General features: G+C 46.4%; 1 protein-coding gene across 1 annotated transcript; it reads left to right on the top strand.

Moving 5' to 3' along the window:
• Positions 1-6,287: 6,287 nt before the first annotated feature.
• On the top strand, positions 6,288-13,146 carry Tmco6 (transmembrane and coiled-coil domains 6). The gene is made up of 12 exons (XM_021651712.2): positions 6,288-6,679; positions 6,810-6,922; positions 8,873-8,988; positions 9,091-9,274; positions 9,497-9,601; positions 9,778-9,863; positions 10,042-10,158; positions 10,360-10,471; positions 10,567-10,753; positions 11,951-12,045; positions 12,381-12,548; positions 12,814-13,146. The coding sequence occupies exons 1-12, from the start codon at positions 6,595-6,597 to the stop codon at positions 12,925-12,927; spliced, it is 1,482 nt and encodes a 493-aa protein (XP_021507387.1). The 5' UTR covers positions 6,288-6,594; the 3' UTR covers positions 12,928-13,146.
• Positions 13,147-13,164: the final 18 nt, after the last annotated feature.

Here is a 13,164-nt window from a genome sequence, read left to right as displayed (position 1 = left end):
ATCGTCTTTATCATCATTGTCGTCATCATCATTTTTTTGAGAGGGTTTCACTGTATAGCCCTGGTTGGTCTGGAACTCACTATGTAGACCAAGCTAGCCTAGAACTCACAGAGACCCACCCACCTCTGCCTCCTGGCATTAAAAACTATGCCCAACTACAGCAAGGTGTTTTCTAAAGCACTTTTCCCTGTAGGACACCACACATGTCCTTTTTTTCTTGTCTTTTATTTTTTTAAGATTTATTTATTATTTTACCATAGATGGTTATCCCATGTGGTTGCTGGGAATTGAACTCAGGACCTTTGGAAGAACAGCAAGTATTCTTAACCTCTGAGCCATCACTCCAGCCCCAACCTTTTTTCTTGTCTTAACCAAGAAATTTAGAGGGCCTTTGATAGTCTGTGTTTTTGTTAGATGTCTTTTTTTTTTTTTTTTTCTGAACCCAATCAGGGCTTTAAATGATTCTGGGCATTGACAAAGGTATTTAGGTTTTTAAAACACTGAAGAAAACTGACTTTAAGTTTCCAACCCTCATACAGACTTCCTGTGACATAAACATATTTAGGAGGAACACCTTTCTCTTACTCCATCTTGAGGATGCTGCAGCCCCTCTTGGTAGGTAAGTTCTTTAGGAAATGCTTTAGATTTACTGAAGCATTTGGCGCTTCTTTCTTTGGAATCCCACCGTCCCATCTCTAAAGGTTTGGAGGCACTCCCGTGTGAGAACTCCCTTGCAGCTGCTTTTTTGGGACATAACTCCAGCTACCAGTTTGGCCTGAAAGAAGCATTTTCCATTTGCACTTTGCTCTCTCGTTTTCTCTCCCAAGAACAATTCCAGTGACCATGGAGTTAAAGCTGGACTATGATGAATGAGAATTAACTACTATATGACTTGTACTGATAGAGAAAAGAAACTAGTGTTCCATAGGTGGAAGGCTGCAACCATACCATTATAACAGCCCTCACGGGTTTGTATTCCTAGACCTCTGTGGAAAGTCCCACTTGGGAATCGTGTGTGTGTGTGTGTGTGTGTGTGTGTGTGTGTGTGTTAGGAGGTGCATGCTCTTACACAGATCAAAGGAATGACGCTACTGTCTTCATCTATCACTCTTATCTTTATTTTTTTAAAATTTGTTCTCTCATATATTACATGCCTACCTCTGACCACAGTTTCCCCTCCCTCTTCTCCTCTCAGCCCCTCCTTCTACAACCCTCCCACTTTCTTTTTCAGACGAGGTCTTTCAGAGCTCTGCCTGCCTCTGCCTCCTGTGTGTACAGGCATGTGCCACTAGGACTCGTGAAAATATTTTATTTTCACGGAAATGTTGATTGGTGAATGGCTACTTGTCTGCCCTCAGTCCAGAAAACGAGAAGGCAGACTGTACCGCCTAATGTGCCTCCTGCTGAGCAGTCCCAGCATTCCCGAGTCTTGCCCCAGATCCGGGCAAGGTCACTGTGTCATCCCTGACCACCTTCACTAACCAGAGCTGATTATACACAAAATTGAGAGCTAGTGTTGAATCCCGACTCCGCTGCTGAGGTTGTGAGATCTGGGCAAGTTTCCTGACCTCTGGGTGGCCCCCCCAATCCCCGTGTGTGCGTACTTGTGTGTGCATGTGGAGGCCAGAGTCTGGGATCCAATGTCTTCTCCTATTACTTTCCATCTTCTTTGTCTAAAACAAGGTGTCTTACTGAACCTGGAACCCACCATTTTGGCTATATTGCTGGCCCTGAGATCCTCCTGTCTCTGCCTCGTTCCCAGAGCTTGGGGTACAGGTGTTCCATTTGTCTTACTAACTCCAGTGATGAGGCTTCAAACTAACTCAGATCCTCACATGCTTAAAAAGTTATTACCCTCCCAGCCATCTCCCTAACCAGGCTCCTGCTTTAAAAGCCAAGTGGTGGGGCTGGTTCTTGCAGAGTTCCTGGTGTTCCCAGACAGATGGATGCAGAAGGCAGTTTGGGCAGTAGCTGTTTGGATGAACACTTCAGGCAGGACACAGTTTTGGCAGGGACCTCACTTCATGCTCTCTACCAGGAGTGGGCTTAAAAGACTCTGTTGGGCCAGGAAGCGGTAAAGTGCTTGCCACAAAAGCCCAACATCTGAGTTCAATTATCAGAACCCACTAGAGGTGTAAGGAGAAAACCAGCTCCATGAGCTTGTCCTCATGCCTTCACACACGTGCAGTGACATGTACCTGCCTCCCCCGACCCCCGATTCAGAGGAGGAGAAGCTGCCACTGCCGCAAGCTTGTTGCAAGAGGAAGGGGCCCACACACTGACTCCATCACCATAGGACGGTGCATGACAGGTGCTCAGTAAAGGATCGTCCCCGGGCTGGGTGGATATTGGGCTTGGAGACATGGTACAGGATGTTAAGTATCTGTAGCATCTGATCGTTTTGTGGTAGAGACTTCAGACCTCATTGGCTGACTTTAAGGGTTCGACCTAAATTCAGGGGAAGGAAGTCGATGTGAATTTCCAGAGAGATGCCTATAGCTAAAAGTATTTGCTCTCAATCTGGTGAGTTGGTTCAGTGCATCTCCAACTCCAGGTCCAGGGCATCTAGCACCCTCTTCTGGCTTCTGTGGGCAATAGACGCACAAGTGGTGTGTTTACGTATACACCCATGGCCAGGACACTCATACATATAAAATAAAAATAAATCTCCTTTTTAAAGATTAAAATTTTTTTTTAACGATTCCTTTTCATTATTTATGTGCTTTAGTGTTTTTCTTGCACGTATGTCTGTGTGAGGAGTGTTGGATCCCTGGAACTGACAGTTCTGACAGTTGTGAGTACTGACAGTTGTGAGCTGCCGTGTGGGTGCTGGGAATTGAATCTGGGTCCTCTGGAAGAGCAGCCAGTGATCTTAACCTCTAAGCTATCTCTCAAGCCCAAAATAAATCTTTTCTTAAAAGAACAATTTTCTTTCTTCATTTGTATTATTCCTGAACTTGGGATCATAAAAAGGATATTTATTTGGTATGACCCCCTCGGGGAGAGGAGCGAAGAGATACAGTGGCCCCTCACAATCTATCTTCAGGATCCTGTGTGGAGGCTGAAGTTTCTGTAGAGGATGCGCACTAAGCAGCTCTCCACTCAGGTGGTCCTATCACTACATGGGCCCCAATCTCCCCAGCAAGTGGTCTGACGAGCCTTCAAAACTGTGTGAAATCACTTTTTCTGGAGGACAAAGGCCTCCTCTAGCCAGCACCAGGCTTTATTTAGCCTTTTCTTCTTTTCCCAGCATAAAATTCCTGGAACTTTTTTTCTGGGTAGCAAGTTCTTCCTCTGCCTGGCATGAGGAGAAAAGGCACATGTTTGGCTTTAGGTTTTCTCTTTTCCCACCAAGAAATTTCTGGGGAAATTCCTGTTTCTTGGAGTCCACTATTTCAAAAGTCTGATAGCCAAAACAAGAGCCAAAAACAGGAGACCAAAACAAGGTCTCTCTTTAAAGACCTTCATTACAGCACTTTGACTAACTGGTGACTTCCTAAGCCATAGAGGCACCAAAGAAAATTCTCACGCCTCCAGAATACTAATTCTCTCGGAGCTGGGAACGAAGTATGAGGGGAAAACATCAAGTGATTACACTATGACTGAGTGACAGCTATAAAAGGGCCAGTAAAAGAAAAAACACAAGGCAACAAGTGACTTCTCAACAGAATGGGTTTAATCTGAGAAAATCTGAGGAAGAGAGGTCTCTAGAGGTGGAAAACCACTTGTAGACTAGGGACAGTGAGAAAGGAGGAAGAAGGGATGGAGAATGGTATGTTGTAGGTTTCTCTTGCTGTGATGATGAAACACTGTGACCCAAAAGCAACTTGGGAAAAAAAGAATTTATTTCGTCTTACACTACCAGGCAACAACAATTCATCACTGAGGGAAGTCAGGGCAAGAAGTCAAGGCAGGAACTGAAGTAGAGGCCATGGAGGGGTGCTGCTTACTGGATTGCTCCTCATGGCTTGCTTGGCCTTCTTTCTTATAGAACCCAGGACCACCAGCCCAGTGGCCCCATCCACAATGGCTTGGGTCTTCCCCATGAATCACTAATTAAGGAAATGTCCCACAGTTTTGCCTACACCTGATCTTATGGAGACATCTTCTCAGTTGAGGTTCCCTCCTCTCAGATGACTATAGCTTGTGTCAAGTTAACATAAAACTAGCCAGTACAACAATTTATAGTAGAAGAAGTTGTTTATTTGGGACTTACAATTCCAGAGCAATAAGAGTCCATCATTTATACTGGTGAAGAAGCATGCCAGTAGGCAGGCATGGTGGCAGGGACAGGAGAGCTCATATTTCAAGCCGCAAATACGAGAGAGAGAGAGAGAGAGAGAGAGAGAGAGAGAGAGAAGCAGAAATGGTGTAAAGCCTGCCTCCAGTGACATATTTCCTCTAGCAAGGCCATACCTCCTAAACTTACTCAAACAGCACCAAATGGGGACTAACTATTTAAATGCACAAGACTATGGGGACATTTTTTCAAACCATCACACCATGGTTAACAGTTATGAAGCCATATGTATGAAGGGCACTGGTCTAATTGTCTGCAATATGTGACATTGGAGTTGTAGGGGAGGGTTTATTGAGCATTTTTTCTATGTAATCCAGATGGCCTCAAACTTATGGCACACCTTCTTCCTCAGCCTCCTGAGAGGCAGAGGAAAGCACATATGGCCTGGAGCTGGGATCTTGGGGTTGATGTCTGGGAAAGCAAGGGCAATGGGCAGAGACAGGGTCCAGACAGAGGAAACAGCCTGTGCCTCAGCTCAGGAGTGGAGGAAACAGTGCTCATTCAAGAGACAAACTGAAGGTCCCTGGTATGGGTAAGGTGAAGCGCCTTTACAGTCCAGACTCAAGAAGAGAGCTAGAGTCATGCCATATATCACCTAGTGTGCCACAATTGGATTTTGAATTGTGAGGAACTTCCCCTCACTCAGTACCTAGTGGTGACATTAAAAATCTGGTGACTTATTTATCTTTAAAAAACAAAGAGAAAGAGCTGGAGAGATGGCTCAGTAGTTAAGATACTGACTGCTCTTCCAGAGGACCTGGGTTCAATTTCCAGCACCTACCCGGCAGCTCACCACCGTCTGGACCTCCAGCTCCAGGAGTTCTGATACCTTCACATAGATACACACGCAGGGAAAACATCAGTGTACATAGAATAAATAAATCCTCCAAAGAAAAAGATCCAAAGTCTCTGTAAAACAAAACAAAACAAAAAGTTGGGGGGGGGTGTCTTATATTCAGAGACATGAGGTAATTATAATCTTATCCATAGAGTAGGGGTAATGGTCCTTGTGGATCATCCAGTGGAGCACTCGATTTTGTTTTCTGTTTTTTTTTTTTTAAAGATTTATTATTTATACAGCATTCTGCCTGCATCTCGTTAAAAATGGTTGTGAGCCATCATGTGGTTGCTGGGAATTTGGATTTTGGTTTTTAAAGATTTATTTTTGGGGTGTTGGATGGTTCAAGAGCATTGGCTGTTCTTCCAGAGGATCCAGGTTCAATTCCCAGCACCCACAGGGCAGCTCACAGTTGTCTGTAACCCTCATACAAATATACATGCAGGCAAAACATCATTGCATGTGAAAAAAAAAAGATTTATCTTTTTATCTTTTTTTCGGGAGCTGCAGAGATGGCTCAGCAGTTAAGAGCATTGGTTGCTTTTCCAGAGGACCTGGGTTCGACTCCCAGCATACATACGGCAGTTAAAAACTGTCTTTAATTCTGGTTCCAGGGAATCTGATACTGTCTTCTGGGCCACACAGGTACCAGACACATTAGCAGTGTACAGACATACATTCAGGCAAAACACATAAACATAAAATAAAAATAAACAAATACTTATTAAGTAAAGAGATTTATTTTTATTCACCCCTCCTCTTTCTAGACAGGATCACTTTATTGTGTAGCCCTAGCTGGCCTACAACTCGCTAATGGGCCAGAATAGCCTCGAACGCGGATACTTTTCTGCTTTTGCTTCCTGAGTGTTGGAATTTAAGGCCTGTGCCACCATGCCCAGCAAGATTTATATTTATGGTATGTATAGCGTGCCTGCATGCATTTAAGTGCATCATATGCATACAGGAACTGGATTTACAGGTACTTAGTTGTGAGCTGCCTGAGGCGAGTGCTGCAAATCCGACCCAGGCAGGCTCTCTGGAACAGTAGTACAAGCTCTTAAAGCCATTTCTCAGGTCCTCAACGGAATATTATGTTTCAAACATTTAGGAAGTGCTCATCAGTGGAAGCCGAGTAATTGGTGAAACGGGCTGGAGGACACCGGAGTAAGCTGTTTGCTGAGCGGATGGTGACACTGCGGGCCAAAGGTGGCCAAGCTCTAATCTCTTTCTTAAACTTGAGCGCGGAAAGACAGCAAAACCCACCTACCAGCTATGGAATTCCAGTCTGACCACGCCCCTCGCACAATCGCCCCGCCCTCACAACGGAGTCCCGCCCCCTACGCAAGCCCCACCCTTCACCCCTTGCAGAGACTGGACTTCTCACTAGGCGTGCGGGTATTTTTTGGCGCTTGCGCAGTACCAGCCTCCTCAGGCCGTGCTATTGCTTGCCAGCACGATGTGGAGTCGGCGGCAAGGCCGTTTCAGGACGCTGGCGTGCGGGGTGGAGGAGCTGCGGTGCCGCCGGCGGGAGCGGGAGGCAGGTGCGAACGGACGAGGAAGCCAGGGGAATGCGAATGTGCGATTGGGAGTAGGGAAAGGAGACCCCTGGCTCTGACCCGAGTACGTGCCGCTTAGCTTCCTCTCCCTAACTGAGCTGTTCCTCTGCCTCAGCCCTGCGGAAGGCGCGGAAGGAGCAGCAGTTGGTCAGCAAGAGGCTGCTGAGGGAAGATGCCCCGGAAGAAGCCGGAGGCCAGAGTGCGGTTGTGCTCCTTGGGGAAGCTGAGGTGAGGGGCCAGGGCAACCCTAACCCGAATGTCAGCCTCTCTTCACCTCCAGCTCTTCGCTGGATCAAGCCGGAAGCAGAATTAATTAATTACCCTGTACAACTCTGTGGCCCTCATCCTTAGGTCAGCCCATCATCAATCCAGTCTTTGCCTTTTGTGTTTAAGCCTCTTAAAGATTTCCGGAGTCTACGTGCCTCCCCATCATAGGTGACTCCACCACCCAGATACGACAGTACCCTTCTAAATGGGTCTTTATTTGCTACCCTGATTCGTTTTTAAAACACAGAAACCAAAACCCTTCCATTGACTGCTAAACTACGCATGTTCTAACCTCTTACTGACGAATCAGGGACTCAACCCAACCACTGTCTTATTTTCAGTTCCTGAAACATACCAGCTGCTCTTCTGTCTCAAGGTCTTTGCATCTAAAGTTTGTTTTGTTTTCTTAGTGTCTCACAAACTGCCAATCCTTCCTCAGCTCAAGTTCTAGTGTGCGCCATCACGTCCAGCTTTCCAAACTAGATTTAATTACACCCTGTCTTGTCATCATTGCAAACTCTACCAAATGGGTAGTCTGTAGTGCGTTGGTAGAGTGCTTGCCTAGCATGCTTGAGGCTCTAGATTCAGGCCTCCGATATGAATGGATGGGGATAGGAGGCAGGTGTGGTGTGTCTCACTCGTAATCCCAGCATTTAGGGTTTGAGGCAGAAGGATTCTGAGTTTGAGGCGCATTTGGGTTATATAGCAGGATTCTGTTAAGAAAAGGAAAAAAATCCACTTGCACAATATTTGGAATAAAGCTGTTTATTGTTTTTGTTTGTTTTGTTTGACAGGGTCTCTTGTACCCCAGGGTATACTCACACTTTAGCTGAGGGTGACCTTGAACCATGATTCTTTTACTTCCACATCCTAAGTGCTGGGCTTACAGTTGTTCATGACCAAACTGGTTTATGGGGTGCTGGGAATCTAATCCAAAAATGTGAACAAGCCAAGCAAGCCAACTGTGCTCCATCTCTAGTCCAGATTTACTGAAAGAGTAAGTCAAAGAATCTGTACATCCAGCAGGCACTGCTTATGCGTTAGAAGTGTCTGTGTTTACATATCACTTTACGGCAGTTACTCCTAGGCTATGACACATGTATGCTTCCTTTATGGCAGGACATTGAGCATTGAGGCACACAAGACAAGATAGCGTTCAAAGACTAATGAAAGAAACAGATTTCCTACCATTTTTATCATAGGAGGAAACATGAGGCACAAGAAAAACTCATAAATTTGTTGGAGGAAGCCAGAAGGTGCTAACTTCCCTGAGTCCATGAAGAGCAGAAATATGAAAGATACAGGAGTCTGGAGTGTTGTCATGGGCAGAGGCAATAGATGTGCAAAAGCTTGGAAGCATTAAAACACATCATTGTAGCTGTTACTGGAGTGTAGTTTGCATGGAAAGATAGCTGGAGGGAGGGAGGTTTTGCCAGGTGGAGAGGTTTAATGTTCTGTAATATTTAATATTTTTAATAACATTTAATATTATTCTGGAAATAACCCTATAAGAAGGCAGAGTAGATATCATTCTTATTTTTTCAGCTGATGAAACAGGTTCAGATTCTTTGGAAGTTAGTGATAGGGCTGGTTCTAGGATCCCCTGCCAAAAAGATGGTGCTTAGTTGCCATACTAGTTTGTTGTTTTGTTCTTTGAGAAAGTGTCTCTCTCTATAGCTCCCGCTGTCCTGGAACCTACTATGTAGACCAGGCTGGCCTCAAACTTGACAAGATCTTCCTGTCTTTGCGGGGATTAAAGGCTTGTGCCATCCTGCTGGGCCATAGTGTTGTTAATAACAAGTTCTGAGTATGTAGTGATATTGAAGATGTCACAGATGAAATTGGTAGACAGACACTTATGATGAGCTTCCTGGCAATTACATGTCATCCCTTCCCTGTTGTGGGATTCAGGTACAGCAGTTCCTTCGGCTAGCCCAACGGGGAACAGATGAAAAGGAGAGGGAGAAGGCTCTGCTCAGCCTTCGTCGAGGCTTGCAGCACCCTGAAACACAGCAAACCTTCATCAGGTCAGTGTGGGTGATGGGAGTAGCTGGCTGGGGCTTTCCAGGGACAAGAGAGTGAAGGGGATAGACCACAGGCTTAGCAGGGTTCTGGTGTCATTCATGTAGGCTGGAGGGCAGCATGCGGACCCTTGTCGGGCTCTTGACCAGCAACCGGGCCCTGTTGCAGCTTGAGGCAGCTCGGTGCCTACATGAGCTCTCTCATTCTGAGCAGTCTGCAGTGGCTGAGGCCTGCCTGCCAGCTACTTCCTACCTCCTCACCTACCTCTCTGGTCACAGCTCAGACTTCATAGTAAGGCCTGTACCTTTTAACCCTACTTGGGCTTAGAGCTTATATATGCCTTTGGGGCCAGCTTGCACTGGCAGATATAGGAAAAAAAAAAAAACAAACAAAAAACTGTGCCCATACCTATCATCTCTCTTCTCTTGTGAGCTTCAAGGACAGGGATCCTCCTCCTGTCCCTGGCTTGGTGTAAGATGAGTCCAGCCCAGTGCTTTTGTTGCCTGCTCTCAGGAGCTGTGTCTGTATACACTGGGGAACCTTATCGTGGAGAGTGAGGCTGTGCGAAAGCAGCTCCTGCCACAGGGCATTGTTCCAGCCTTGGCTGCCTGCATCCAGGTGAGCGTTTCCTCCGTCTCTCCCTAGCAAGCCTCCCCTAGCTTCTCTCCACATGTTCCATTGGCTTAAGAAGGTAGGGAGCTCCAACCCCTGCCCTTTGTCAAAGGGTTGAAAAATCTGGGTCCTTATGACTCGTTTTCCAGTCAGATCCCTCTCTCCCTCCTGCCTGTTTCTAGTCCCCTCATGTGGCTGTGCTGGAAGCCCTTGGATATGCCTTGTCCCAGCTTCTGCAGGCTAAGGAAGCTCCAGAGAAGATCATTCCGTGAGTAAACAGCTGCCTAGCCATGCTGACCCTCTTGGCAGTGGAGCCCATGGTTTCCTGATCAGATCTGATTTCCACATTATCAGCTCCCTGTATCTGGCTAGGGACAACTAGGGGTGTTTGAGAGGAGCCATTGGTATCCCCGTGGTTCCTGCTCACAGTCTGCTTCTGCTGACAGCTCTATTCTGGACTCCAGTCTTCCCCAGCACATGCTACGACTGATGCACCCAGGCCCGAAGCTGAACCTTGGGGTTGCTATGGAGTTTGCCTGGTGCCTTCATTACATCATTTGCAGGTAACAGGACAATTGGAAAAATGTTTTTTTCTGGGGCTCTCTACATATGACTTTTATACTGAATTTAGCTTCTGGAAGTGCTTTGGTGAATTTTCATCCCTCTTGGTGCTTTCTTTGGCTTCGGAAACCCACAGACCTAGGTTGTTTGTAGCTTAAACATAGGATTGACTTGATAGTGACTGCTTGCTTCCTATTACCTAGCCAGGTTAACAATGCTGTGCTTCTCACCCATGGGGCTCTGTCCACCTTGGCACTGTTGCTATTGGACTTGGCTGGGGCTGTCCAGAGAATGGATGATGTGGGACTAGAGCTGGTAAGTGGAAAGGATTTCTGAGACTTTCTTTATACTCTGCCCTTTTGTATCTGTTGCCTCTTTCTCCTTCCACAACCCTCAACTTGTCTTTGTAGCTTGCATGCCCTGTGCTTCGGTGTCTAAGCAACCTGTTAACAGAAGTGCCAGTGGAGGCCATGGGAGAGCAGATGGAGCTCAGAGACGAGCGAGTTGTGGCAGCCTTATTCATCCTTCTCCAGTTCTTCCTTCAGAAACAGCCTACCTTGCTGCCTGAGGGCCTCTGGCTCCTCAACAACCTCACTGGTGTGTATTACATTCTGCTCAAGCCTGGTCTTTTATCATCATTAAAATATTTATTAAGGCCAAAGCGGAGAATAAGGGGCAGGGGTTGGGGCCCCAGTTCAAACACTATGGAGGGGCCCACACCTTTTGACTACCCTGTCAGTGAAGCTCTCTTATCTCATAACCCTTTTGCAGAGGTCCTTCCTCTTTGGAGGAAGACCATCCCTTACCTACACATGGTTGTCAGGCAGTTTTTTTTTCCTCCCCACATTCCTGGGACTCAGTCCCTTCAGGATGCGATGACAGTGATCTCAGGGATCCCTACCTCTTGCTCAGGGTTACCTACCCATACCTCTTCCTGTCTTTCAACCTTAGCTTGTTCCCCAGGATTGCCAAAGATGCTCAGTAAGTAAATAAAACTCCATTAAAGCTTAAGTCAGGAAACCTTCCAGATAAAGCGTACTTGTAGACCCACCTAGCCAAGGGTCTCCTCTTCTGACCTAGTCATTCTGAAAATTCTGGGGCAGGTGGCCACTCTAGGCAAGTTCCTGGACTGAGGAGACTAAAAATGCAGTAAGAGCTCCCCCATGTGGACACAGCTCCTTGCCCACGGAGAGTGCATCTATAGAACATACAAATGTGTCCTCCTTAACTTCCTAGAGAATGTGTTACCGTGTTGAGTATTGGGTGCAATGTTTAGTCTTTTAGTAGCCAGATCCCAGAGCTTGAAACTACTGGAGACATGAAGTAGGAATAAACTTTTCCAGTTGGGCTGGGAGAAGAACCAAGGGCAGGGGACTTCAAAGACAGGATGGGTATCCTGGGAGATCCTGTCCCCGACCGAGCCCTACCAGATATATGGAAATGTTGGGTCCTCAGAGTTGTGGTTAAGGAAGTCTCTGATACTCTTGTTCTCATGGGGGCTAAATTTGTGGTCAGGGGCTCATGAAATGGAGTGTAGGGGAGTAGAGACTCAAAGCTAAAGTCTTCTTGCACATCGGGGACAAGTTGGCAGCTATCAGAGTGGACACGTTTCTTGTTCTTGAAGGCCCATGTGCCCCCCATTTGGAGAGCATGATAGCAGCAGTACTTCAGACTGAGCAGAATCTGGACCTTTAAATATAGAGGATAGTTCTCCATGGTCTAGGCTGTAGTAGGTAGATTTGTAGGGTAGCAGTTCAGAACTAAAGGTACTCCATGTGACATTTTCCTTTTCAGCAAATAGTCCTACTTTTTGTACCTCCTTGATCTCTCTGGATCTGATTGAGCCCCTCTTGCAGCTGTTGCCACTATCAAACATGGTTAGCATGCTGGTATGTATTGGTATCAAAACCTGAGCTCATGAACTGCTGGTCAAAGCAAATAGGAAGAACAGACCTCGGCGCTCTTCAGTACCTCCGAGAGCTGGGAGGTGGTGTGGGTTGGTTTCGGAGCTAGCACACAGTCTGTAAACTACTGCTTATGGTCCTTGGGCAAACCAACAAACTACTGGAAGTTTCAATTTTCTCACTTATAATAAATGGGTAATATCTGAGAGGTTGTGGGGATCACATAGAAGAGCCTGTAATAGGGCTTGGGCACATAGTCAGCCTTGCTTATACTATCATAATTCTTGGTTTTCATCCTTCTTGGGGGTATCTATCTGCAGGTGCTTACAGTTCTGTGTAATGTTGTAGAGAAGGGTCCAGCTTACTGCCAGAGGTTGTGGCCAGGGCCCTTGCTCTCCTGCTTGCTCAACACACTGGTTCTCTCTGACACTGAAGTAGTAGGCCAGAGTTTGGAGCTGCTGCAGCTGCTGTTCCTGTATCAGCCGGAGGTGGGTATGGCTTCCAGTCCCTTGCTCAGAAGCCACTGATTTCACCATGTCATTTTGGTACTTATGATCATCACATTTCACTGATTTCATCACCCTTCTCTCCTAGTCCTACCTATATTTGTTTCTCTGGGCAAAGCTATCCTATGTGGGCTGAAGGTCAGAACCTTCATCCTGTTAGGAATGTACTGTCTAAGAAGTGGGCTGACCCACAAAGGTATAGGAATTGGGTTTTAAGATCTAAATATTGGTCCTCCTCTGTCCTCAGGCTGCCCAGGCCTTCTTGCAGCAATCAGGGCTGCAGGCCCTAGAAAAGCATCAGGGAGAAACCCAGCTTCAGGAGAGGATACATGCTCTCCAGCAGACAGCTATTCATGGATGACTCCGCTGCTTACTGTCACACCCTGACCTCTACGGCCTATTTATTCTAGGTTCACCTATTTTGTTTTAGAAGCCGGTGGCTTTTTGTGTACCCCAGTGTGGTCTTGCACTTATGATTGTATTGTTTCATCCTCTTAAGCAAGTTGATTAATGACATGTGATACTACAGCTGGCAGCTGGTGGTTTTTGATGAGAAATAAAATTGTATTTTTATATACAACTGCTTTGCCTCAGTGTT

This window comes from Meriones unguiculatus, chromosome 2 (genome assembly GCF_030254825.1).
Source record: "Meriones unguiculatus strain TT.TT164.6M chromosome 2, Bangor_MerUng_6.1, whole genome shotgun sequence".
NCBI classification, from domain to species: domain Eukaryota; kingdom Metazoa; phylum Chordata; class Mammalia; order Rodentia; family Muridae; genus Meriones; species Meriones unguiculatus.
This window is presented reverse-complemented; position numbering and strand designations above follow the sequence as displayed.